This window comes from Pteropus alecto, unplaced genomic scaffold, assembly GCF_000325575.1.
Source record: "Pteropus alecto unplaced genomic scaffold, ASM32557v1 scaffold95, whole genome shotgun sequence".
In the NCBI taxonomy this organism is placed as follows: Eukaryota; Metazoa; Chordata; class Mammalia; order Chiroptera; family Pteropodidae; genus Pteropus; species Pteropus alecto.
This window is the reverse complement of record NW_006441071.1, coordinates 1,503,989-1,530,174: the sequence shown is the minus strand read 5'-3', so window position 1 is coordinate 1,530,174 and position 26,186 is coordinate 1,503,989. Positions and strand designations below refer to the sequence as shown.

The 26,186-nt window shown below is 32.7% G+C and overlaps 1 protein-coding gene across 2 annotated transcripts in view; it reads left to right on the top strand.

Annotated features, from left to right (window-relative positions):
• The window catches only part of DENND4C (DENN domain containing 4C), an 86,365-nt gene that overhangs the window by 26,628 nt on the left and 33,551 nt on the right, over window positions 1–26,186 (top strand). For both annotated transcript variants that reach the window (XM_006918343.3, XM_015594458.2), the window contains 12 exons: window positions 966–1,135; window positions 4,716–4,954; window positions 6,472–6,538; window positions 7,661–7,719; window positions 8,509–8,653; window positions 11,265–11,440; window positions 15,553–15,653; window positions 15,986–16,204; window positions 21,003–21,148; window positions 22,303–22,338; window positions 22,426–22,556; window positions 24,584–24,716. In XM_006918343.3, the coding sequence (XP_006918405.1) occupies window positions 966–1,135; window positions 4,716–4,954; window positions 6,472–6,538; window positions 7,661–7,719; window positions 8,509–8,653; window positions 11,265–11,440; window positions 15,553–15,653; window positions 15,986–16,204; window positions 21,003–21,148; window positions 22,303–22,338; window positions 22,426–22,556; window positions 24,584–24,716 (1,622 nt within the window). The remainder of the gene's footprint in view (window positions 1–965; window positions 1,136–4,715; window positions 4,955–6,471; window positions 6,539–7,660; window positions 7,720–8,508; window positions 8,654–11,264; window positions 11,441–15,552; window positions 15,654–15,985; window positions 16,205–21,002; window positions 21,149–22,302; window positions 22,339–22,425; window positions 22,557–24,583; window positions 24,717–26,186) is intronic.

Genomic DNA, 26,186 nt, shown 5'->3' with positions numbered 1-26,186 from the left:
TAGGCAAATTTGTATCTGAAAAATCTTGATTGTGCTCATCAAGACATTCATACTAATGAATCAAACCATTTAATTTATAATATAAAAGTAAAGGCAGCTACTAGTAATTATAAATTTAGTATCATTTAAAAATGTTACGCTCTTAATATTGCTGTAATGCATTGATCGTATGTGATTTCCTAAAAAAATATATATATATTTTGGTGGGAAGAAGTGTCACTTTAAAGAAAACCTTATAAAAACATGCTTAATGAAAGTATTAAGGTATTTGATATACGACACATATTTTAGAATACAGAGTTTTAGAGACTGAATTTGGACTAAAAACATCAGATTTTCGAGTGTTTATCTTAGATGTGGTTTGCTTATTAGAGCCATCAGAGGCTAATGAACTAATGCCATGTAACTACTTTATTCCGAAGGGGCTTTGTTATGTTTCTCAGAGTGCCCCCTGCTTCTTCTTCCTTGGTCTTACACACTCTGTACTCAAAAAGTTTCTGTCTCGTTTACTTTTTATGTTGCATGCCTTTTACATTGCTTCTCTCTCAAGATGAGTTTAGGGGCTTTGATATTTGTTTCCTTGGCATTATTTCATAACATTTATCCCTTTTCTGATTTTTTTACAAAAGACTAACTGAAATAGTAGGTAAATTTTCCTCTGTGTTTCTTAACTATTCTCTGTAAGATGTTAGAAGTATGTAGAAGAAAGTACATTAAGGTTGGTGAACCAGTATATTTAATATATTTTAATGTTACAATGAACTGGAAGTTCATAGGTTACAAAAAATAAAGGGTAAATTTATAATTTATTTTAATTTCCGATACAGCAAGAGAAAAATTGATTTTGAAATTTTATATGTAAATATTTCCATGAAATTTGCTATTAAACTATCCTAATAATGTATCACATATAATTTATGGAAAAATATTTAGAAAATTTTATTATTGTCTCCTTTCTCCAAAAGGTTTAATTTTTAGATATCCAGAAGATGACTATGAGTCATTTCCACTCTCAGAATGTGTACCTCTCTTCTGCCTTCCTATGGGAGCTACTATTGAATGTTGGGATCCCCAAACCAAGTACCCACTTCCAGTTTTTTCAACTTTTGTCCTGACAGGTTCTTCTGCTGAGAAGGTATATTTTTTCCTCTTTTACTTAATCTAGTTTGTGTTTTAATCCTATAAAATGATTATTATGATTAATAATAAAATAATTATTATTAAGTTTTATTGGAATGTTAGGGTTATTTGGACACAATACATTTTGGTTTGAATTTGTACTATAATGCCCAAAGTGAAAAGACAACATGGAAATTGGTATCAGAATGCTTATACCCCTGGAGCTTCTAAAGAAGCAAATATAAAGTCTTTCTGGAGAGACACCCCCAGAACCCAGGCCTCAAGGTGAGATTATAGTAAAAGTTAGAAGACATAGTTATCATAGGTAGGATCAACAAGACACAATACAAAGCTGGATTAGACCCTCAGGATATTGAAAGAATGACAATATGAAGGATATTATAAAATGGATATCTGATCGTAATGATTTAAGACCTAATAGAGGAGCTCAACACATCAAGAAAGAACAGGATATTTTGAAAAATGAATAGATTGGAAAAAGAATGAAATGTCTAGAAATGAAAAATATGGTCCTTAAAATTAAAAATTCAGTGGTTTAAACAGCAGATAAGACATACATGAAGGGAGAATTAATAAAGTGGAAGATAGGTCACTTTAAATGTAGCACAGAAAAATGTGAAACATAAAAGAAGTTTAAATATGTACAGGATAGTTTCAGAAGGACCAATAGATATTTTGTGAAGGAGAGACTGGAAAAGGGAGAGGCAGCATATGAAGAGCTAATGGTTCAGAGTTTTCCAAGGTTGATGAAAAATTGAGTCTTCAGAGTACAGATACACTCTGAACCTTCAGTAGAAAAAAAAGTAAAAATACAAAACCACCTCTTTTCATATTATAGTGAAACTGTGGAACACTAAAGACAACAGAAATAAGAGACATTTACTTTCAAAGAAACAACTATTAGATCGGTTCGTTTCTTAACAACAGTGAGGGTCAGAAGACAAATAATATATTAAAATGAGGTGAGAGTAAGCAAAGATAGTTTAAATAGCATACAGAAAGCACTAGCTGAAAAGAAAAGTTGAATAATAGGACCTCATTGTAGTTAAGAACATCTGTTCATTCAAAGGTACTAATAAGAAGGTGAAAAAGGCCACAGGCTGAGAGAAAATAATGTGACATATGTATTCAAGATGGGTCTTGTATCCAGAATAAACATAGAACTTCTATATTATCAGCAAGGAAAAGGAGCAACCCTATTGCCCAGCAGTTATACTCCTGGGCATATCCCAAGGAATATGAGTGTATATGTCCTTTAAAAACATGTTTATGCTTTATTTGTAATAGCCAAAAATTGAAAACATGTATAAAGCAGTAATACTGATGTAGCATGATAATTTAAAATAAATAATGTTAGGAAATAAAAAGTAAATAAAACTACAGATATAGTGGAACTTTAAAATGGAAAAATTTCTTAGGAAATTTGACAAAATAGGCAATTTTATTGAAAATTATAACCAAAGCCGACTCTCATGGCACAAACAAAATAAATCTGGGGCCTCGTTATTTGGCCACTTAGTTACAAGTTTACAACCATTGTTATTAAAGATAGTGAAGATTAAGATCGAGCACAATATCTGGAACATAGTAGGATACTGAGTGAAGGTCAACTATATTAACTGGATTGCTTACAGCTAAGCTAACTCTTTAGCTTAATAATTTACAGATTCTCTCATTGAAAATAAACATAAATGAAAAATTTAAGGTCTTCAAACACTTGAGTTACCAAGTTTGACCAGTAGAGAACAATAAAGCCTCATTGAAATGCTTTTGTTATATCGCTTGTTAAAAACCTCTGAGACCACTTTGAAGTAATTGTATCTGGGAGTGTTGTATCTGTAAAGACAAGGATCATCTATAATTACTAATAGTTGTAAGATTTATGTAAGTATTACTATCTATTTTGAGAACTTTTCATCACTCTAAACAGAAACTTCCCTCATCCCACCCCAAGTCCCGGATAACCCATAGTCTATTTTTTGTGTCTATGAATTTGCCTATTTTAGATAACTCATATAAGTAGAATAATGTAATATTTGTCCTTTTGTGTCTGGCTTATTTCACTTAGCAAATGTTTTCATGGTTTATCCATGTTGCAGTATCTATCAGAATTTCATTTTTAAGGATGATAATATTCTATCACATGTATATACCACATTTTGTTTATCCATTCATCTGTTGGTGGACATTTGGGTTCTACTTTTGGCTATTGTGAATAATGCTGCTATGAACATTGGTATACAAATATCTGTTTGAGTTGCTGTTTTGAATTCTTTTGGGTATACAGGTTTCCCCTACTCTATGAAACTAGAGCATTCCTATGAAATCTTTTGCAAGCTGAAATGGAGCAAAGCAAAGAAACAGTTACCATTAATTTATATAGAAAAATTTTTGACCATTCCCACCCAGATCCTCAAAAGAAACTGCCAAACCATTCCAAATAATACATAAAACCTAAAATAACACTAAAATACAGTAAAAGCAGGAACGATATGATAAATACCTACCAAGCTTTGTATACCCATCAATCTATTCAAGCAATGGAGTTTCCATTTTATCCATTACTGGATGCCAACTAAAGGAGTCCACTTTGCTACTAGCAGAACCAATAGTAACTTTGGCAGCTTTCAAATGTAAATAGTACAAATGGCGGACCAGGCAAGTTCAACACATGCAAGATGTCTTTATTTAGTTCACAATCAAAATGCTTAATTACATGAAATTTTATGCTAAGTGTAACTTCCTTACAAACTTTCTTAGGGTTTTCTAATCCTTAGGCAGGGGTCCCCAACTCCCTGGGCAGGGCTGCACACTGGTACTGGTCTGTGGCCTGTTAGGAACCAGGCTGCACAGCAGGAGGTGAGCAGCAAGGGAAGGAGCAAAGCTTCATCTGTATTTGCAGCCACTCCCCAGCGCTAGCATTACCGCCTCAGCTCCACCTCAGATCATCAGGCATTAGACTCTCATAGGAGCACCAAGTCCCTGGTGCCAAAAAATGTTAGGGACCACTGCCTTAGGACACATCTTGCTCACAGCACAAAATAAATCGTGATAAGGCACAGATGCTCACAGAAACAATTCAGAGCTCTCTGGTGGCTTGGTGCTGAGATGCTGAGTATGGTTCCCAGGGAAGGCCACTCCTGCTGCTGGGGTGCATGCTCTCTCTGTAACAGCTCACTGCAAAACAAATGCTCAGTGCTGTTTTCGTTGTTTGCTTTTTTTTCATAAATGAAAATCCCTTTTGGATTTATTTCCATTAGGTGCTAATGTAGGTCCTTCATAAAAACAAAGTGGCATAATGTGAACTTTCAAAAAGCAGGAAATACCTGTATACCTAGGAGTGGAATTGCTGTATCATATGATATAATTCCTTGTTTAGCTTTTGGTGCAGCTGCTAAAATGTTTTCCATAGCAGCTGCATCATTTTCTGTTCACTTTAGCAATGTTGAGATTTTTCTTATCATTTATCTGTCATATGCACTCTAAGCAAATGTTTTGTGCAATAAGAAAAAGAGACATTAATTAAAAAAAAAAAAAACCTGAAGTCTTAATAATGGAATTCTCTTGCTCTGTAGGTATATGGAGCTGCCATCCAGTTTTATGAGCCTTACTCTTGGGAACTTCTAACAGAGAAGCAGCTTATGCAACTGGGCCTGTTGACGCCTGTGGAAAGAAAAATGGTCTCCAAATCCATTAATTCAAACAAATGCATTTGTTTACTGTCACACTGGCCTTTTTTTGAAGCTTTTAGAAAATTTCTCATGTTTATCTACAAACTTTCTGTGTCTGGACCACATCCTCTTCCCATTGAAAAGTATGTATGATGATTAAAGAGATGTCTAGTGGGAAAACTGGGTGTATATATATATACATATACGTATATACACATTTCATCGTTTACCTGACTGTAAGCAGCAAAGAGAGTCACAGTCATCTTACTTTTTACTTGTTCCCTTCTTCACTGGAATAAATGACTATGAATTTAAAATTGAGGAGTGGTGGTGAGGATGACCCAGTTATAGTCTTTTGAGAATTCAGGTTAAGAAGGAACTCGTGTATATTGTATTGTGTGTGTGTTCTTCCCATTTATTCTCTAATAACCAAGAGAAAAATAGTTACTGCTGCACACATACACACACACCCACTCACCCAACCATACAAATGGCCTTTCTAAGTTCTAACCATAAAACATCGCTAAATTGATCTAGAAATTAATGAAGGTGAGTTAATTGGTGTTAAAAGTGAGGTTTTGGTTTTAGCATTAATCTAATTCTACGTGTTTTCCCTTCTGTTTATAATTCCCTTTGTCACGGAAATCCTTTGTAAGCAAGAAAAATATATGGAGCCTCTGCTTTTTTAAAACCACATCTTTGACTGCTAGTGGCACATTGGCTTTTATTTATTATAGTAAATATGTACTCTGCTAACAAACCAGTAAATGTCAAGAACTTTGTAACAAAGTATTATAATATGCATAAATATAGATTTTTCTTACAGTTTGAAAAATCTCACATTATAGCAGTGGATAATTTGGAGGTCATTATCCGTAGATTTAAAAATAATGCTTTTCAAAATTGACTTTAAAAAATAGTAAAATACTGTGCATAAACTTACCACAACTTGATATGAAAATATGGTTTCGACTTTAATGTTGTACTCCTGGAATGCCAATCTAATGTTCATAATTCCAGATTTAACTTTCATCTGTCAGATTAACTTACAATTGTTTGAAGTAAAATTTAATGTTCACAGCAAACTAACAGCCTTTTGAAAAATCGAGTTTATGAATAGTTTGTGAAAATAAACTCAGTGTATGTGATTTTTTTTTTCCCTTGGTTGAAGTAATACTTTGCATGTTAGTGGCTTCTGAGCTCAAAATTTTGGAGGAATTTAAGAAGTATTATTTATAGGTGGAGAAAGAGAGAGGGTAAGTGGTTTGCCCTAGGTTATAGTAAAATAATTAATTAAATTCATATAACTCATGATAACCAGGGCAATAAAAATTAGCTTCTTTCATGAAAACCATTTTTATGTTACTTATATTTTTCTGGTGATAATAGGGTATATTAATATGGACTTTTGGGGGGAGGGGAAAATTTTAAAAATGTTAAAAAAATTAAAAAATAATATGGACTTTTAATTAGGAAATACATTGTGCATTTCAGAAGTTTAGTAGGATGAGTACATTTACTTTTACTGAGTAAACTTATTTAGCATAAGTTTTAGGTAAGTGGCTTCATCAAATTTGGGATGATACAATATTTAAGATTTATTAAAAATCTTTGAAGCATTTTAGAAAAGTAATTATCTTTATTTCACATTTTTTTCCAGGCACATTTCATATTTTATGCAGAACATCCCTTTTCCTTCAGCACAAAGACCAAGAATCCTTGTACAGGTAATCAAGGATTACTTGAGGGGAGCCCTGCATATGTTCATTGTATTCATTGCAGAGTGGATTCTGTGGCTCTTTGGGTTTGAGGTGGAGCAATATGCATTTATAAAATCCTTGAGTTATATATTTTATATCTTTAGTGAGCATCCTTTTGTACTGGTTTTTTGAATTTTGGATGTACAGAATTGGAATAATTATAATGCTTGGTTCATGACATTATCAATATTGGTTCATGCGTGGCCTCTATATAGCTGATTTTAATAACTTAAAACTCAGAATATGGACATGTTTTTAATATTGGAGCGACTAATAAATACTAAGTATGAAATGAATTATGGTTGGAGGGCAAAAGTGAAATAGTCTGTAATACCACTCTTCAAACTGCCTATCTTAAAAGGACTAGTTTCTTTTTATTTCCAAATAGTAGCAGACCTAAGTATACAGAATGAAACATATGCAGCTTACCATGTGAGATCTGTATAGACATGAACAGGTCTGTCCCCCGTCTAAATACATGAATTCACTGATCACACACTCAGATGTGCGAGAAGTATCAGCTTGCCATAAAAGTTTCTGAATGGCTTGCTCTCCATTTATAGACTATCTCTTCCTGGACCAATAACAGTTTGCAGACTGGTACTTTGAGTAGTACCGATGTATAGAGGCAAGCAGTTTAAAATTTTTTTCTAAGATATTATCAACATTATAGGTGATAAATATTGTTAATCTTGAATGTACCTCAGTTCAACAAGTATTAGTATACAATACTTGTGCCTACTAGTGTGTAGAGTAAATGTACTTCAGTTCAACAAGTATTAATATATAATACAAGTGCCTACTAGTGTGTAGAGTAAATAAATTTGAGGCCTTTAAAAAGCAGTCATTCCATAATTTTTAAATAACTGTATTTTAACCAGTTAACTGAATCCGGATTTAGTTGAACTAACAATTTAATTAAAAAGAACTAAATGGTATCTCTCAGTAAATATCAGTTGTTTTATATCTTAGTACATGTTTCCAAAGCTGTTATATTAGTCTGTACATAGCGTATTTTCCATTTTACCCTTGATCTAAATATTTAGGTTTCATAATTAGCTTGGTTAATTTATCTTTTTTTTTTTTAAGCTATCAGCCCATGATGCGTTAATATTATCACAGCCAGTTTCCACACCTTTACCACTAAGGTAAATAATGGCATCTAAAATAATATAATTATTCACAACTATGTAACAATAGCCTTTATGTTTCTAACTTTGATAGCTGGGTGGTTGGTGGAGCCATTTTAAAAATGGAATACTAAAGAGAGTAGTAATATAGGGAACACCTTCCTTTTCCTCTCATTTCCCCTCCCCATATCCTGTTTATAACTAAATGTTCAAGGTGAACTGTTGTTAACTTCCTAAAATGTCTTGAATCTATTAGCTTTTCTTCATTTGCATCACCAGTCCAGGCTCGCATGATCTCACCTGGACTACTTAAAGTACCTCTTAATTGGTAGCCTTTTGCTCTTGTCTTCCTTCAGTTTTTTATTCATATCGCAGCCAGTGTGTCCTTTTGAGAATGCAAATATAATTGTGTCATTTCTATTTTGGCATAATCTCTTGCTATTTTCACCCCCTCCCTGTCTATGCAATAGTTGCAATAAGTTTATTTCAAGTTCTTAAACTTGACAAGCCTTTGTATGTGTTGTGTCCCCGGCCCCCTTAACCCCTACCTCCTTTCTTTTGAGCTGTGTTCATATGGTTGATCTTCAGGAAACCCTTTCCTGATAAACACCCCTTTGTTACCAAAAGATGAGTTTGAATCATTTTGTTACATTATCTCATTAGATTTGCTACTTTTCAGTAATAACGTAATCAGGGCTTGAAATTAACACTAGGTTAGTCTATTAACATCTAGGCAATAATTTAATAAGCAAATTTAACATGTTTTAGAAAAATAGTTCATAATCATCTCTTTTTCTCTGTTTCTAGTGGAGCCAACTTTAGCACCTTGTTAATGAATCTGGGTCCTGAGAATTGTGCAACACTGCTGCTCTTTGTTTTACTTGAGAGTAAAATTCTGCTGCATTCTCTCAGGCCAGCCGTGTTGACTGGAGTAGCTGAAGCTGTGGTAGCTGTAAGTATAGAATTTTCCTTTTAGTACAGAATTGCTGACAGAATTTTAACTCCAAAGGGAAATTTCAATGAAAGCAACTTTGAAATTACCAGTAAAAGTTTAACATAAAAATAATACGGTGGCAAAGAGAAACTTTCTTTATTTGAGAAAAAATTTCAGTTTCTAATTTTTTATATTTTAGAATTTTTCAGAGAATCTACATGATTACATAATAATAAAACTTTGTATTAAAGAGAGACCCTGGCCAGTTATCAGCTTCCCTAAAATTAATGGAAATAAATTACACAGTTCCTTTTCCCAGTTTTAACTTTTAATCATTGTGAGCCAGTAACGTATAGGAAATTCTAAGTGATCACAAAATAGTATAATGTACAAATGCTTACATAGCATGGAATAAGCACTGAATAAATACTTAATCTAGTCATAAGAAATGATTCTAGGACTGAAAATAACAATAACGTGAGATGGTTTATGGGTGGCAAAGAACCTCATTATATATTAATTTTCCAAGCCTTTACGGTTGCATGTGAAAGCAAAAGTCATCATAACATGAAAGTATTTGTTAATGAACTGACCAGTTTTAGAAAATATTCCTTCTTATAAAACATGTTTATCCATTCCTCTTTGTCAGAATCTTCGTGGCATAGTGTCTTGATTGATTTAAACAATATAGTGCAAGAACAGGTGGAGAAGTTGCAATATGAAGTTGGAAATTTTATGAAAAATGCAAGATTGCTTGGAATTTATGTAACTGATGTTAGAGAGCTGCCCGAATTGCATGCAAAACCACTGATAAATGAGGATTTAGCAGTTAGGCACTTTAAAGAAAATCGAATGGTGACAGGATAAATTCTTCCAAAGAAGAATAATTTGAATATCAAAGAATCAATGGAGCCCCATAGCAAAACTTGAAGACAAGGATGTCATATTTTGCTGTTGGATGGTTTTGTTCTAAAATTTCTGACATAGTTGCACACGTGCCTTTTGTTGAGTGGAAGATGGTGGTTTTTCGCTGAAGGAAATTAAGTCCTTGCAAGGTCCTGTGCGTGTGGTTCTGTCCCTTTGCTCTCCGATCTCATTTTCTACTACTCTCCCCCTTGCTCACTCTGCTCTAGCCACACTGGACTCCTTGCTACCCTTGAAACATATTACGCAGGCCCCATATCTTAAGACCTTTGCGCTAGCCGTTCTCTTTGAAGCGCACTTCTAGATATCTCGGCAAAATCCCTCATCTTCTGGTTTCAGTTCAGTTGTCACTTTCTTAATGAGTTCTACCCTGTTTAGTCTATTTAAAAATACAACCTGCTTCACATCTCTCCTCTTCTAAATTCTAATCCTCTTCACGTGGCTTTACTTCTTCACTTTTCTGTAGCACTTAGCAGTTACTGACATGGTAAATACTTAATAGTCTTTTTTTTTTCTTCTGTCTCTTCCTGCTAGACTAGGTATTGGCAAACTGTGGCCTGCAAGTCACATCCTACCCTCCACTTGCTTTTGTAAAGTTTTACTAGAACATAGGCCATTTATTTATATATTACCTATGATTGCTTTCATGCATGAAGACAGTTAAGTGACAGAAACGGTATGGCTTGTGAGTCTTCCGACATTTCGTATCGTTTTTGGAAAAAGTTTACTGATTTTATGCTAGACTAAGTCTCATGAGGGCAGGGGATCTTTGTTTTATTCACTGTTATGCTCCATCATCTAGAACAGTGCTTGGCACGTATTAAGTGGTCAGATATTTGATGAGTGAATAAAAAAATCCCAGTTTTGAGTAACCAACTGGAATAACTGGCAGAGGCAGTAAATGCTATAGGAATTTCTTTGGGGTGAGTGATGATAGGAAAGGAAGTGAACTAGACTTTGAAAGACAGCAAGGATTTTATAGTAGAGGAAAAATTTTATCATAAGCGATTATAATTTTAATATTAGCTGATATTAAAATTTTGATCTGAATTTTTTAGTTACCCTTATCTTTTTTTTTAAAAAAAACAAGCATATGTGTTATAGTTAAGGTAGAGCTTTGTGAAAGAAAGCTGGTAAAAATTCTTGAGGTATGTTTTAGATTGACTAGTATTTTTAAGCTGCAAGCTTCACTGAAGTTGGATCATTTTATGTTTGAGCATTTAGGAAATTTTTTTTGTTGAAATTTTCAATTGACAATAACCATTTCCAAGAGAATCGTTTAAATTATTTTGATTCCTTGATGTTCTTAGTTGGGTTTTAGTCAAAGGTTTTTCTGAGAATAGATGAGTGAAATGCGTAAGAGGTAAAGATCATGAGTTTGTTTTATAATTTTTTAAGTAATTCCTTCTCTTTGACTTTTTCCATAACACAATGTGGGTTTTATATAGGCATTAGAAAAATTAGCATGCAAAGAGCTGTTAGCATTTTTACTGTGCTTAAATGTTTTAATTACATTGGTTCATAGTATTGCTTGGTAATGTTTTATAGTCATCTAGTTTTTGAAATGACAGTTAAAGTAAGAAAAAAAAACCCCAAAAAACTAGACCTAAGTGCTTTTTAATGGTCCCTTTCAGTAATATTAGTTAACTACATAAACTTATTGCAAATTTCAAATTTGGCTAATTGTTAAAAACTTTTTTCCCAGATGGTCTTTCCATTTCAGTGGCAGTGCCCATATATCCCGCTCTGTCCCCTCTCACTGGCGGCAGTTCTTAGTGCACCTTTACCATTTATAGTTGGAGTTGACTCAAGGTATTTTGATCTTCATGACCCACCACAAGATGTCGTTTGCATTGACTTGGATACAAACATGTTATATGTGTAAGTTGATTCTTTTATATTATGTCTCATTTATATTTTTCTTCATATGTAGTTACAGCTTATTGAAAGCATCTAGAAATACACTATTTTAAAAAGTTGTTAATAAGTCTTCATCAGTGAATCTCAACCAGGGCAAAGTATCAGAATTCTGGAAAGCTCTGTTTGTATACTTATATTTGTATACTAATTTGTATACTAATGTTAATGGCAGGCAAGAGATATTTATGTTTATCAAAAGAGTATGGATTTTTAAAAAGTTAAACATTGCTTTCAGAGCTCAAGAAATGATATACTTTGTAGGTTTAATTCAAAATCTAGGTGTAGGCTTTTAAAAAATGCATTTACTTATTTGACTTTAGTCACAATATAGGGTAATATAACATCATTTCTTACACGGTCAAGATTTGAATTTTATAAGGATCTATTTTATTGCGGAGAAGTTGATATTAAAAATTAGTCATAGTTTGCATTTACTGGAAGTGATAAATATATACAGCAGTCATGTAAGTGATGGTTCAGAGAGTAGTGCACCCCATAAATGAAAGAAGCAGCTCTGATGGATGCTTAAGAACAAACCCCTCCACACTCCCTACAGCCCCTAAAATGGGAAAGGGAAGAGTAGTAAGTATTGAAATTTTCCCAGTGTTGGTGCCAACTTCCAGGTCCTGGAGTACTTTTATTTTTTACTGTTTGTGGTTGACGGAAAATGAATAGAGTAAGAATTTAAGGTGCGACTTCAATGGTCACAGCAATGGTGTTGGTTGGGAAAACATCCTGAGATAAACCAAAGAAATAAGGAAGGAAGAAAACATTTGCTATAACTTAAAAAATAATTTTGTAACAGATCTATCATTGTATTTTGAAACTATGTAATTGGGGTAGCTCTTTATTGTGTATATTTAGATTTATTTAAAGCCTCAAAATAGTGAACCATTTGCAGGTTATTTAGTATTCTGAATAAAATAACATTATGGAGATTCTTAATTTTTCCCAGAAGTTATTACTTCTATAAAATTTCTGTTGATCAAAACATTGTTTTCTAAAATAACTTTGAATTCTTTGTTCAGTTGAATTTTAAAAATTATGAAGTATTTTAGATGCCCAAGATTTACCGAGAATAATGTAAATACCTCTCGGATTAAAAAATTGAATATTATCAATAAATCTGAAACCCCTGGATAGTACTGTGCAACATATCTTGCTCTTGGTTAGCCATTATCTTGAATTTGGTGTTATTATTTCTACCCGTTTTTAGAAATATGTATTATTCTAAATGATGTTTTGTTTGGAATGCTTTAAAAAATGTTTATGTTTATATAGTTTTCTGTGACTTGCTTTTTTACTTGGTCATTTTTATGAAGTTCATCCATGTTGATACATGTAGCTTTACTTCAGTTTCAGTGTTTAGCCAAGTGGATGGATATTTAGATTGTACCTAGATTTTTGCAGTTACGAACAAGGCTGCTCTGATCATTATTGTTCATATTTCCTGGAGTACATGGGCAAGAATTCCTCTGAAGCATATCCCTAATTAGTTGCAAATGGGGCATTTTAATTTCTTTTTGCCCTTTGGTTTTCCTCTCCTGTGAATTGGATTTTCCATATTTTGGGAGTAAATTTTCCTATTGGGTTGTCTTTATCTTTTACATAACCCGGAATTAATCCTTGGTCTGTTATATGCACTGCACATAGCTTATCCCACACTGACTTGTCTTTTCATTATATTTATCCTGTTTTGATGAACAGAAGCTTATTTTAATTGATCAGATTTATTAATTTCTCTTTATGGATTGCTTTTTTTTGGTTCTTGTATATGAAATCCTCTGCCTTGAGGTCACAAAATACTGTCTTGGACATTCTTAAAGTTGTATGGTCTTGCTTTTCTCATGTAGTTCTTTAATTCAGCTAAACTTGATATTAGTGTATGGTATGACATACAGTTACCATTTTTTTTTTCACATGGATAAACAATTGTCACATAGCACTGTTTATTGAATAGTCAGTTCATCTCTTCCCCACTGATCTTCAGTGTCAACAGCATTACATATCAATTTCTATATTTGTGTGAGTATCTGGCTTTCTTTTGCTCTGTTTTAGCTTCTTGCCAATATAACTATCTTAATGACTTTAAAATTAAGTTCTCTACAACATGGATGAAACTTGAAAACATCATGCTAAAAGACTTATAGACGGAAAATAGAATAGTTGTTGGTTAGGATGGGAAGTTGGGGGATTTGGGGGTTAGTTAGTAACCAAGGGAATGCAGGGTTTTTTTTTTTTGAGGTGATGAAAATATTCTAAAATTGGTCGTGGTGTTGGTTATACAACTCTGTGAATATACTAAAAACCATCAAACTGTACAGTTTCAGATGAGTGAATTGTATGGTATATGAATTGTATCTTAATAACATTTTTTAAATATGAGATGTGAGATGCCAAGTCCCTATATAACCTTGTTCTTTAAAATTGTTTTGACATATTTTGTCCTTTACTTTTTAATATCAGTTTAAGTTCCACACAAAGTTATGTTGTGATTTTGGTTAGAATTCTGTTTAATTTATACATTAATTTGGGGACAAATGACATCTTTTTAATTCATGGGTCTACCTACCCATGAATGTGGTATTTTACTTCATAGATCTTTTAAAAATTCTTTAACAAACTTTGCAGTTTTCTCAAAAGAGACCATGCACATCTTTTGTTAGATGTACTTATTCTTAAGTACCTTATGATTTCTGTCACTACGGTAAGTGGTATTTTAATTACATTTTCTACGTGTTAGTCACTGGGGTATAGAAATGTTACTGATTTTTATGTAGTGGTCTGCTGCCCAGCAACTTAGTTGAATTCTTTTATTTTAATTTGTCTGTAGATTCTCTTCAACTTCCTGGCTATAAGCAATCACATTATCCTTGTATATTTATAAATTTCTTTCCTTAATTCTCTGGCTAAGACCTACCACTGTAAAGTTGAATGGGAATAGTCATAGCTGATATCTTGTCCCTAATTTTAAAGAGAATGCTTTGAGCAGTCATCATTAAGTATGATTATTGCTGTAAGGCAAGAATTGACATCCAGCTCAAGGCCTGCTTTTTAAATAAATTTTTTTTGGAACATAGCTATGCTCATTTGTTTACATATGGTTCAAGGCTGTGTTCGTGCTACAGTGGCACATTTGAGTGGTTGTGTCAGAGACTCTATGGTCCTCAAAGCATAAATTGTTTACTATCTGACTCTATATAGAAAAGGTTTGCTAGCTCCATTTTAGGGTTTTGATTACTTAATGACAAATTAAGGAACTCTCCTTTTAGATTAAGAATTAAAAAATATATATATATAAATAGGTGTTAAATTTTATAATATTTTTATACAGCTATTAAGATGAGTATTTTTCCTTGAATCTCTGTGTGGTAAATTACGTTATAAAATAAATTAGCTGTAAACAGTCTTTACATTGCTGAAATAAACATCATCTTGTTCTTTTTTTTATATCCTAGTGAATTAAATTTTCTAAGAATTTAAGATGCTTGCATTAATGTTTATGAATGATATTTGCCTGATGTATAGCATTAGACACAGCCCATGGTCAGTATATAGTGCTTTCATCTTTGTAGAGTTTTAAATGTTTCTTATTTCTATTAAAATACTTTATTGGACTCAGACATTATTTAAAAGTGTTTTTTGAACTTCCAGAGGTTTCTTTTTTTATTTCTTAAATGCTAAGTCAGTTGAATCATGGTCAGAACCTGCTCTGCATGTCACTGACTGATATTTGTTGAGATTTTTTTCTTACACGTACATTGAAGTCTCAGGTCAATTAAGTTTGAGACTTAAAATACTATAGTGCTCAACTATAATTTTTGAAGCAAGACTTCAGTATTGTATTGATAACTCCAACATTAAAAATCTTTGTTGGAGAGTTAATATGTGAAGACCAAATTTGACTGAAGTTGGTTGAAATGAAAAGAGAACTTGAAAATCATGTATTCAGACTATCATTTGTTGTAACCTCAGTAAAAACACCCTTTCCATTTTATTTTTTAGTTTGACTTAAAATTTTTGTTTTAAGTAAACAGATGAGAGATTTTATTAGTTATGTTTTTATTTAATAGATCTGATGAAAAGAAGAACATGAACTGGAAGCAGCTTCCCAAAAAGCCATGCAAAAATCTGCTTAGCACCTTGAAGAAATTGTATCCCCAACTATCTTCAGGTAAACTTGAGGAAAAAGGCCTATTTTTAATAAAAGAATGTATATGAGAAAATTTTTCTTAAATTTAAACAATTTTGCTTTGCTTATAAGAGTCTCTTTATAAAACAAAATTCCAATAACAAATTAATATTGTAGTTCATGATTTTTTAAGTATGTTAAGTCTATCTACTTGAGCATTTCTGTTAGTTCCTACCAGTGATCCCCTTACATTAATGGAGAGGGGGAATTCAGGAAGTCACAGGCTTTATTTTGACATCATCTTTAATTGTTCAATTATTATACATTTAGTGTTATATATTAATGTCATTTTCTCTTTTTATTTCATTTGTCAGTTCACCGAAAAACTCAAGAAGATTCTGCAGTTGAGATGACTCCAATTGAAGCAGATTTCTCCTGGCAAAAAAAGATGACACAACTTGAGATGGAAATTCAAGAGGCGTTTTTACGCTTTATGGCATCCATTTTAAAAGGATATAGAGCATATCTCACACCAATCACAGAGGCTCCATCAAATAAAGCCACAGCTGCTGATTCATTGTTTGACCGACAGGGTGAGTTGAAAATACGATTACTTTTTATGGGAATGAAAAGTCAAAGATGTTGCTTATATTTACAATGCTTGTAGTCACATATCTTAGTAGAAGGTGATCTGCTTTTAGGCGTTTCCTCAGTTTTGCATAGTTTTTGGATTTATACACACTTTGCTTTAAAATATTCACTAACGATTAGTTTTTGGAATAAGACCACAAACTTAAAATGTTTCAAAAAATACAGCCTTGTTCTAGGGGAGGACACTATCCTCATCTTTTTTAGTATTTAGAGAATTATAAAGATTTTTGTTATTTTGTTGTATCAGCTACTCTTATAATGTGTAGTAGCATTCTTACAGATTCATCAATATATAAAAATTATATACTTTTACCCAGAAGTTACTTAAAAATAATCTGTATTTTCCCAGTAATCACTTTGCCTTTTATCATTTCTGCTTCAGAAAAACTTACCTCTCAAATATTCAGTCACCACTTACCAAGTCCAACTTTTTATTTAGGGATATAAAGAAATGTAAAATCTAGCTGTATGGGATACTAAATGGAAAATAATCTAAAATGTTTTTTAAAATAGAGCAGGTACTCAAGAAAACAGATTTTAACACAGTTCAGTGAGAAGTTCTGAAAAGTCATTATTTTTGGAAGGCTTCATGAAAGAGAGGCATCACTTTGAAAAATAAGTAGGATTTGGGTAAATGGAGATGAGCAGGAAAGGTCTTCTAAAAAACAGTACACATTAAAAATCAAATCTGAATTAAAAGTTTTTTTCTATTTGTGAAGCCTTTCTGGGATTCTGTTTTCTCATTAATAAAATGAGGATAATGCCTAGTTCATGCATGGTCGTGAAGATTAAATGAGAAAATGTATGTAAAGCAACTGGTAAAAGTACTTTATAATATTCAGTACTCATGATAACAACTGTTACACTGTCACAGTGATAATAACAAAATGGAAGAAACCTCAAAAAGAAAAACATAAGGCATGTGTATTAGTTCTCCAGGTCTGCCATAACAAAACATCGTAGATCAGGTGGCTTATGCGACAGAAATCTATTTTCTCACAATTCTAGAGGCTGGAAGGTCGAGATCAATATATTGGCAGGATTAGTGTCCACTGAGGCCTCTCTCCTTGGCTTGTAGATGGCTGTTTTCTCCCTGTATCTTCACATGGCCTTCCTTCTTTGTGTCCTTCTTGTAAGGACACCAATCACATTTGATTGGAGTCCACCCTAATTACCTCATTTTGACTTAATTACTTTTTTAAAGACCTTATCTGCAAATGCAGTCACATTCTGAAATACTGGGGGTTAGGACTTCAACAGAAGAATTTTTGGGGAACACAATTTAGCCCATAACATGTTTAGGAAAAAAGATTTAATGGTACAAGTTGACCAAAGTGAAGAACTTAAGGAGTGTGTGGTAGATAAGGCTGAAACTAAGATTAGATCTCAGATTATGGATGATGTTAAGGGTAGTCTTGAACGCCAGACTAAAAACATGGAGTTTTTCTAATCAGCAGCAGTGGGTCATTAATTAATTGATGTTCTCTCTATAGGAGAGTGGCATTACTAATGGAATTTAGAAAGATAGTTAACGTTTGAGACCTAAGGATTTTGTTAACAGGATAGCATTTAGTCTAATGGGAGATACAGACATTAGACAAAATAACACAAATACTAATTACATTTTACTAAGTGTATTGTGAAGGAAAGTATGGGTTACAGTGAGAGTGCTAGGTCAGGGAAAAGTTCCCTGAAGAAGTAACAATGAATCTTGGGCTTGAAAAATGAATAAGATTTAGCTGTCAGTTTGGTGTTAACTTTTTACTAGGGATACTTTCACAAACATATATCAAAGGCAGAATAATATAACAGTACCTTCATACAGCCATCTTCCAATTTCAGCAGTAGTAGTAATCAGCGTTCTGTTGTTTTTGTTTCATCTATCTTTATCCACCTTTTCCCTATCGTGCCCTTCCAAATTTTAAGTAGGATATCATTTCACTCATAAACTGTATTAACTATCTTTTAGATTTTCCTGGATTTATGTGTGCTTTTGGCTGATTATATCCTCTTGTTGTTATTTAATTTTTCTTCCATCAGTATTTTCTGTAAACTTGTGGTTGGATCAAGAGCCAATCATCTAATAGAAATATAATTGTGAGCCACATATACAATTTAAAAATTTCTAGTGGCCACAATTAAAAAGAATTAATAGGGAAAATTATTTTTTAAATTTTATTTCAATTTATTGGGGTAAAATTGGGTAATAACATTATATAAATTTCAGGTGTACTACTTTATAATACAACATCTGTATACTCCATTGTGTGCTCACCACCCAGAGTCCCCAGAGTCTAGTCTTTTTGCCATCATCATGTATTTGACCCCCTTTATCCTCTTTGTTCCCTCCCCCATCTCTCTTTTGCTCTGGTAACCACCATTCTGTTGTCTGTATCTATGGCTTTTTTCTTTTGTTTTGTTTGTTAGTTTGTTGCTTTTTGTTTTATATCCCACATGAGTGAAATCATATGGTTCTTGTCCTTTTCCCTCTTATTTTGTTGGAAATAACATGATATTGTCAAGATCCATCTATGTTGTCACATTTCATTTTATTTTTTCATGTAACATTTTAATGCTTTCTCCAACTTAATACATCTAAAATAGTATCATTTCAGCACGTAATCAAATTTTAAAAATTTTAAGGAAATATTCATTTTTCTCTACTAAGTCTTCAAAACCAGCATGTCAATTTGGACCAGCCACATTTCAAGTGCTGAATTGCCACATGTGGATAGTGGTTACCGAATTAAGCATTACTGATCTAGAACTTGATTCCATTCTGGTTCAGTTTTCTTGGCAAGTAATACCAAAACATATGGTGCTCACTACTTCTATTGTGAGGCTCACACATGTCTGGCTGTCATATTTTTAGTGTTCCTAAGTTTGATCAGTGGATTTAAGTGTTGTCACGTCATTCATTCATTATAGTTTCCCCACCAGCCTTTCATTTAATTGTTTCTGCAGCCTTTGCTGATCATTGCCTATATCCATGAGGAGAAGAAAAATTTCTCGTCAAGAATAATCTATTTCTATTTTATGAAAGCATTTCTCAACTTGCTTGAGATTGAGTTGGAGGCATCCATTGTATGGATCTACTAATTAATGTATTAGACCAAGTGATCAGTAGAAGTGACCTGGATTAGCTGGTAGTAGTATGAATAGAAGCATGATTTTTAGGAGGTAGATTGACTAGGACTTGAATATGGGATATTAGATAGAAGGAGCCATCAAGCAACTTTGCAATTTTTGACTTTAACAACCAAGTGGATGGTCATGTCCCTTATTGAGGAGGGAAGTAGCAGAAAAGGGCAGGATCTGATTATTTGCTAAGGAAAGGTTTTTTTTTTTTTTAAAGTGAGACTTGCGTATGCTGATTAGTAGCTAATAAAGGAGAATTGTCCTGAGAACACTGAAAGGGCTGGAATTCAAGGCTCAGGTGGTAGGCTTAGCCTTAGATAGGAGGAGGGACATATCCATTGTAAAAAGATGGAAGGAATAAATGATAGCTGCAGAAAGAGTCATAGATTTTGTAGTGAGATAAGGTAGTTCTTAATAATGATTTTCATTTTCTTTGCAATATAAGGTGTGATCATTCAGGGATGGGGGAGAAAGCATGGAGGGAGAGCATTTAAAAATTGGAAATAGCTGTGAAAACATGGGTAAAGGGAAATTAAGTTGATTCCAGAAACGTAGTAGGGTTGCTGGTCAGGGATGAAGGTGTATAGTATACATAAGTGATTCTGATCTACCTAGTTGTGGAACTTTTTCTTTCCTTTTAACTTGTGCTCAGCCACATTAGTGCAGATCCAGAGAAAGCAGGCAATACATGCCTCTAGGGCTGGGTTATTACTAGGTGGGTTTGACAAAAAAGACAAAAAGAGCATAAGAATTTAGGGTTGACAAGAAAATAATAGAATTATGGACATGAACAGGGAATCAGTATTGGATAGGGAGAGAAGTGAAGACAGGAGGGTGCAGGTAGAATGTGAAGGGATAAATGGATTGTAGATTTCAGTGAGCCTACCCTCCCCCACCCCCCAAAAAAAGCTTGATAGGAATACTTTAAGCAAACCAGATAGATGTGGGTAATGTCCAGAGAGTAATGTGTAAATTAGAAATTTGGAAGGCAGAGCTATTTTGAATGCTAGGAAGAAAAGTCCATAGAGTGTGTGACTTTGTGTAGAAGTTGGTGATTGAGGTGGTGACATAGATCATTCATTGACAGTTAAGGAATTAACTCATTAAAGTGTTGGATGGTTTGTGTTTGTAGGTATTGAAGAATAATGGGGTTGGAGAGAAGACTTTGAGTTAGGTACCCTTGTTTTCAGTGAATGAAGGAGAGTGTCCCCAAAGTCAGTAGATGACTACAATTAGTAGGGGAAAGGGTAGAATAACCAGATGCTTTAACCTTTAATGAGCAGAAAATTTTACAAGACAGTACAGAAATAGTTGTCTGGTGGCATTGCAGAGGAAGGACATTGACCTTTCTTGCTTGAGAATGTGCAGAGAAATTTCTACTTGAGAGATAGAGGTTTCTTACAAGAGAGTCAGTGAAAAGGTTAATGGTATATAAGTTTTGTGTGGTTGAATCAGGCAGGAGCTATGGTTACTAGAAGCTTCTATAAACATAAATGTATAAAGAGAATATAATATAGGTATGTACAAGTTTAAGATAACGTTTGATGTAACATCTAGTTCCCCTTTAAAATTTGAATTTAATCGTAATTTTGTTTTCTTTAGGATTTTTAAAAAGTCGAGATCGTGCCTATACAAAATTCTACACCCTGTTATCTAAAACACAGATTTTTATTCGTTTCATTGAAGAATGTAGTTTTGTAAGTGATAAGGATACTGGATTGGCATTTTTTGATGACTGCATCGAAAAGGTAAAAGTTTGTCCTTTGTATATCAATGTTTAGAAAAAAACTTTTTAACAGTTTGATTACCTGTATAATTATTATTAGATGAAATGATCTAAGGGAGATTAGGTACATACCTATGTAGCTATATATCTATATCTGTCTATATATGGTGGGGGGGGGTGGCGTGAGTGAGCGAGTGCACAAGTGTCCGATTTCTGGGTATAAGAGTCGTTTTCTTTGTATCTAGTTTCTACCATACGTAGCTAATTTTCGTCTTTAAACTTCACTTTGTTTTTGTAACTATTATGTACTAAGAACATTCCATTGAACCTCCTAAATCTTATATTTTTTTATTTATATGAGTAGGATAAGATTTAGTAGTTCATTAAAAAAGTTGTTTTATGGGTAGTGGAGTCATATGTTCTTTTGTTTTAAATGTCTTTCCAAATACTTTTGCTAATATATCTCTTTTATCCTAATGGAGGTTATTTGGAAATACGTTAAATTTTAAAACATTACTAACTCATCCTGAGGAAGTTTTAAGTCGATTCTTGACAGTTGATTGATGACTTACATATTTTTTTCTTATTTTTAATAGAGTTTCTAATTTTGCTAAGTGGATCTTGGGGCTGATTGTTAATGTAAACCATATATAAAATTTGAAATTATATTCAAAAAAAGTAGATGATTATCACATTGTATTTTTAATAGGCTTCTAAATGATTCATATGCCTTAGAAGACTTGATTGATTTTCTCCCATTTTATCAGTGTGATCTAAAACTTCAGGGATGTGATTACAATTATTTACATTTTTGTTTACTTATAAAATTGATAATCCACTATCATCTAGTTAGAGGGATGCTTGGATAATATCAATCACTAATGTAGGAGTTTAATAATGAAATTTTTGATTTAAGAAGCCAGATTCTCCTTGTGATTGGCCACCTTTCGCTTGTGAAGACGGGTTTATGAAAAAACTATTTCAAAATAAATTTTCGATTTTAGTAATAATAACAGAAATATTAGACTTTAGCTGAATATAGTATAAGGTCCAAAAAATATATTGTGAAGTGTTTTGTATCTGGCCAGTATTAAAAGAAGATAGTTTTTAAAGAATTTCACATCACATCTTTTAAAGTCACAGTAGACATTTTCACTATGAATTCTTCTTTTCTAGTTGTTTCCTGATAAAGGCACAGAGAAAACAGATAAGGTATTTTTTTCTTAAACTTAAGTTTTTAAATTTCAGAATTAGATCTTGCTTATATACAAATTAATTAGAGAAAATAATTATTTTCAGGTTGATTTTGATTCAGCTGAAGATACCAGATTGATAGAGCTAGATGATTCACAGAAAAGTGAGCACACTGTGTTCATAACGCCACCAGAGCCACCTCCTGATGATGGAAAGGACCTGTCACCGAAGTACAGGTAGCAGGAATTTTTTTAAAGAGCTCTTTGGGCACAGCTTTAATAATTTATTTTGATCTTTTGTGATTTTTAGTAGATACATATATTAACCATTATGAAGGTCATTTTCAATATTTATTCAGGGAACTAATGGATATGAATATTTTATAGAGATTTCACTGAGTAATGTAATTTATGAATTGGATAGCGTTGTTGGAATATAAGCCAGATATTGATCACTATTTACCTAAACATTTAACCATATTTTAATCTTTAAAAATTTGATTTCTGAAGAAGAAACAAGTTTACTTTCAGGAGGTTCCCCCTCCTTTTTTGGGGGGGTGGGGTGGCGGTTGTCAATATTAAGCTGGTGAAATTCTAATGAAAAAGTAAGATGTCAGAGTAAACTTCAGTGTAGAAGGCCAGGAATCATTCTTTATTATAAGTGTGAAGGATAGGATTTTGATGGGATATTTTAAGAAATTAAAATGTATTTGATATTTATTGTTATAATTATGACATAACAATAAATAAATAAAGGTACAGCAAAAAGATAAGGGTTTTTTTCCTAAACTTAAGTTTTTAAATTTCATAACAAGGTCTTATATAAAAATTGGAGAAAATAATTATTCTCAGGTTGATTTTGATTGAGCAGAATTGATAGAGCCAGATGATTCACAGAATTTCTTAATAGACTCATTACGAAGTTTAATAAACTTAGAAAATAAAAAAACTAGCACATCATTTTAGCACCAGTACATGACGTTTGTAATTGTATCTTTCCTGTCTTTTTGTGCAGAAATTTGCATTTACTACACTTAAAACAAATACAAGTTCATCTTGTACATATTCTTTGTAACCTGTGTTTACTTTTAATGGTCTGAACATTTCCACACCAATAAATATTTTTGTGCCATATCATTTTGAATGACCACATTGCATGCATTTATTGTGATTTGTTTAGTCTCCTGTGGGTTTGTTTGTAGTTCTTTGCTATCTATATCTTTGTGTATATACAGTTATTTTTCTTAGGCCGTATTCTTAAAAGAATATCTGGGGCAAAGGAAATATAAACTGTCTTCCAAAAATATAGAATTAATATGTCACAAGGACTCCATAAGAATCATGAGTGTACTATAGGGATTGAGTAGCTTAATTAGTACTATTTTGTACTATTCTGATTGCATGTTAATTATAGAATTCTTTTTTACTTCAGCTTAATCACTATACAGTGGAATGCAGGTATTGACAAATAAATAGAGAAAGGCAGTATCTCCTAGAAGGAAATTGGCCAAAATTCTAGTGTTCAAAGAAATGCAAACTAAAATGATGAATACAAGCATTTTTAACCTGTCGTATTGAGGATAGGCTATGTTAGAGTACATCATTAGAGTGTATTCGTATATAGCCTTTCTGCAAATAATTCGGTAGTGATTACAATAATTTCGATTCTCTTGATAAACATCGACTATAGCAAACCCTGTTTTGGGCATTATCCTAAGAAATTAAACAAAAGTATTCACAAAGATATATGTACAAAGATATTTAATTGCAGAAATTCAGAAATAACTTTAAAATGCCCAGCAATAAAGAATTAGTTAAATTATGGTATATCCCTAAAATTAAAAATATTATGGATTTTTTCCCCCTTTTTAGCTACCAATGCAAGTACTGTTATGAAGAAGAGCAAAATTACACAGTATACTAAATGTTATTTTTTAATATAAATTATCATTGAACACGTGAGTTTTGTTGCAAAGACTATTAATTCCTATGTGGAGTAAGATATCAGGGTTTTCTGTTTTGCAGGGATCGGTCGAAAATAACAAATAGGGTGGGGAGGAGCCAGTAAGTTTCTGTGTAGGTAGTCCATGTATCTCGTAACTATATCTTATATAGTTTTGAAAAAAAAATTTTTTCTATATTAGGATTTTGGGGAATAATATTTGGTAGTATTTGAGGTTTAGAAATATTCATTTAAATTCTAGAATAATATAAAGAGTTAATGTATTTTAAATCAGCAGTTCTATTTTTGCTTTTTATTTTAGTTACAAATACTTTCCAAGACTGGACCTTAAGCTTTTTGACAGACCACAGGAGTTGAAACTTTGTTTTAGTAGACACCCTACTGGGAATAGCATTACAAACAGTCCAGCTCTCATGGCTAAGAGAACTAAACAGGTCAGATATTCTTTATCTAATACATGTTAATTTAAATGTAAAATATGTATATGTGGTATGCAGCTCATAGTTTAGAGTTATCACTCACAGCAACCATTTGAAGACCCACGATGGTTGTTAATGAACTACACTATATTTCTTGGAACTCTACTTAAAGAGGCTGAAGTTTTTGAATGCTTATGTTTATGCTTTAAGAGAATCCTTGGGAACCAAATATACTTTTTAAATGTGAGATGTAATTCACATATCATATAATTCACCCATTTAAAGTATACTCTGGCTTTTAATGTATTCATAGTGTTGTGCAACCATCACCACAATTAATTTTAGAACATTTTTGTTGCTCCAAAAAGAAAACCTGCACCCGAGCTGTTAACTCCTAGTTCTTCCATCCCCAAGAGTCCTAGGCAACCACTACTCTATTTTCTGTCTCTGTAGTTTTGTCTATTCTGGACATTTCATATAAATGGAATTGTATAATATGTGGCCTTTTGTGACTGGCTTCTTTCACTTATAATAATGTTTTTAAGGTTCATCCATGTTTAAGCATGTGTTACTAGTACTTCATTTATTTTTATTGTGGAATAATATTTCATTGTTTGGATATAGACCACATTTTATCCATTTATGGACATGTGGGTGGTTCCTACTTTTTGGCTATTATACATAGTGCTGCTGTGAACATTTGTGTACAAGTGTTTGTGTGGATGTATGTTTTCATTTCTCTTGGGTGGATGCCTCGAAGGAGAATTGCTATGTCATATTGCAACTCTATGTTTAACCTTTGAGGAACTGTCAGACTGTTTTCCAAAGTGGCTGCACCATTTTACATTGTGTATGAAGATTATGATTTTACTACATTCTTGTCAATTCTTATTATTTGTCTTTTTGATTATAGCCATTCTGGTGAGTGTGAAGTGGTATCTCATTGTGATTTTCATTTGCATTTTTCTCATGGTTAATGTAAATATATTTTATACCAAATATTACATTCTAAAAAGAGTTAAAGTGAGTTAACTTAGGACAGCCTAGACATCTTGCTTTAATACTATATCTGATTTAGGTATAAAGAGTTAAGCTATAGTTAGGTGTCAGTTAAAATTGAACATTTTCTTATACACATACATTTTGAGGGGTTTACAAAACATGGAAAGTTTCAGAATGAAATTCTTAGTTCAGATTTTACCAATTCACGTACAGTCCCCTAAATCCTAGAGGTAGCCTGAGGTTTTCCTTAATTTCATATAGTACACATTTCTCTCAATGTTGTCTGAGGGGAAAAAATTTTTACCCTTACTAATTTAATAAAGGCAAGTTTTTCAAATGGGAAAATTTTGCTACTAAGCATTTAAATCTCATTTTCACCAGAATTTTTTCTCTAGGTTAGCTAGGAAAGGATCTTAGAAAAACAACTGTGTTTTCAAATAAAACTTCAAGACTCATAGAAATAGAGATCATAAGAAAATTGAT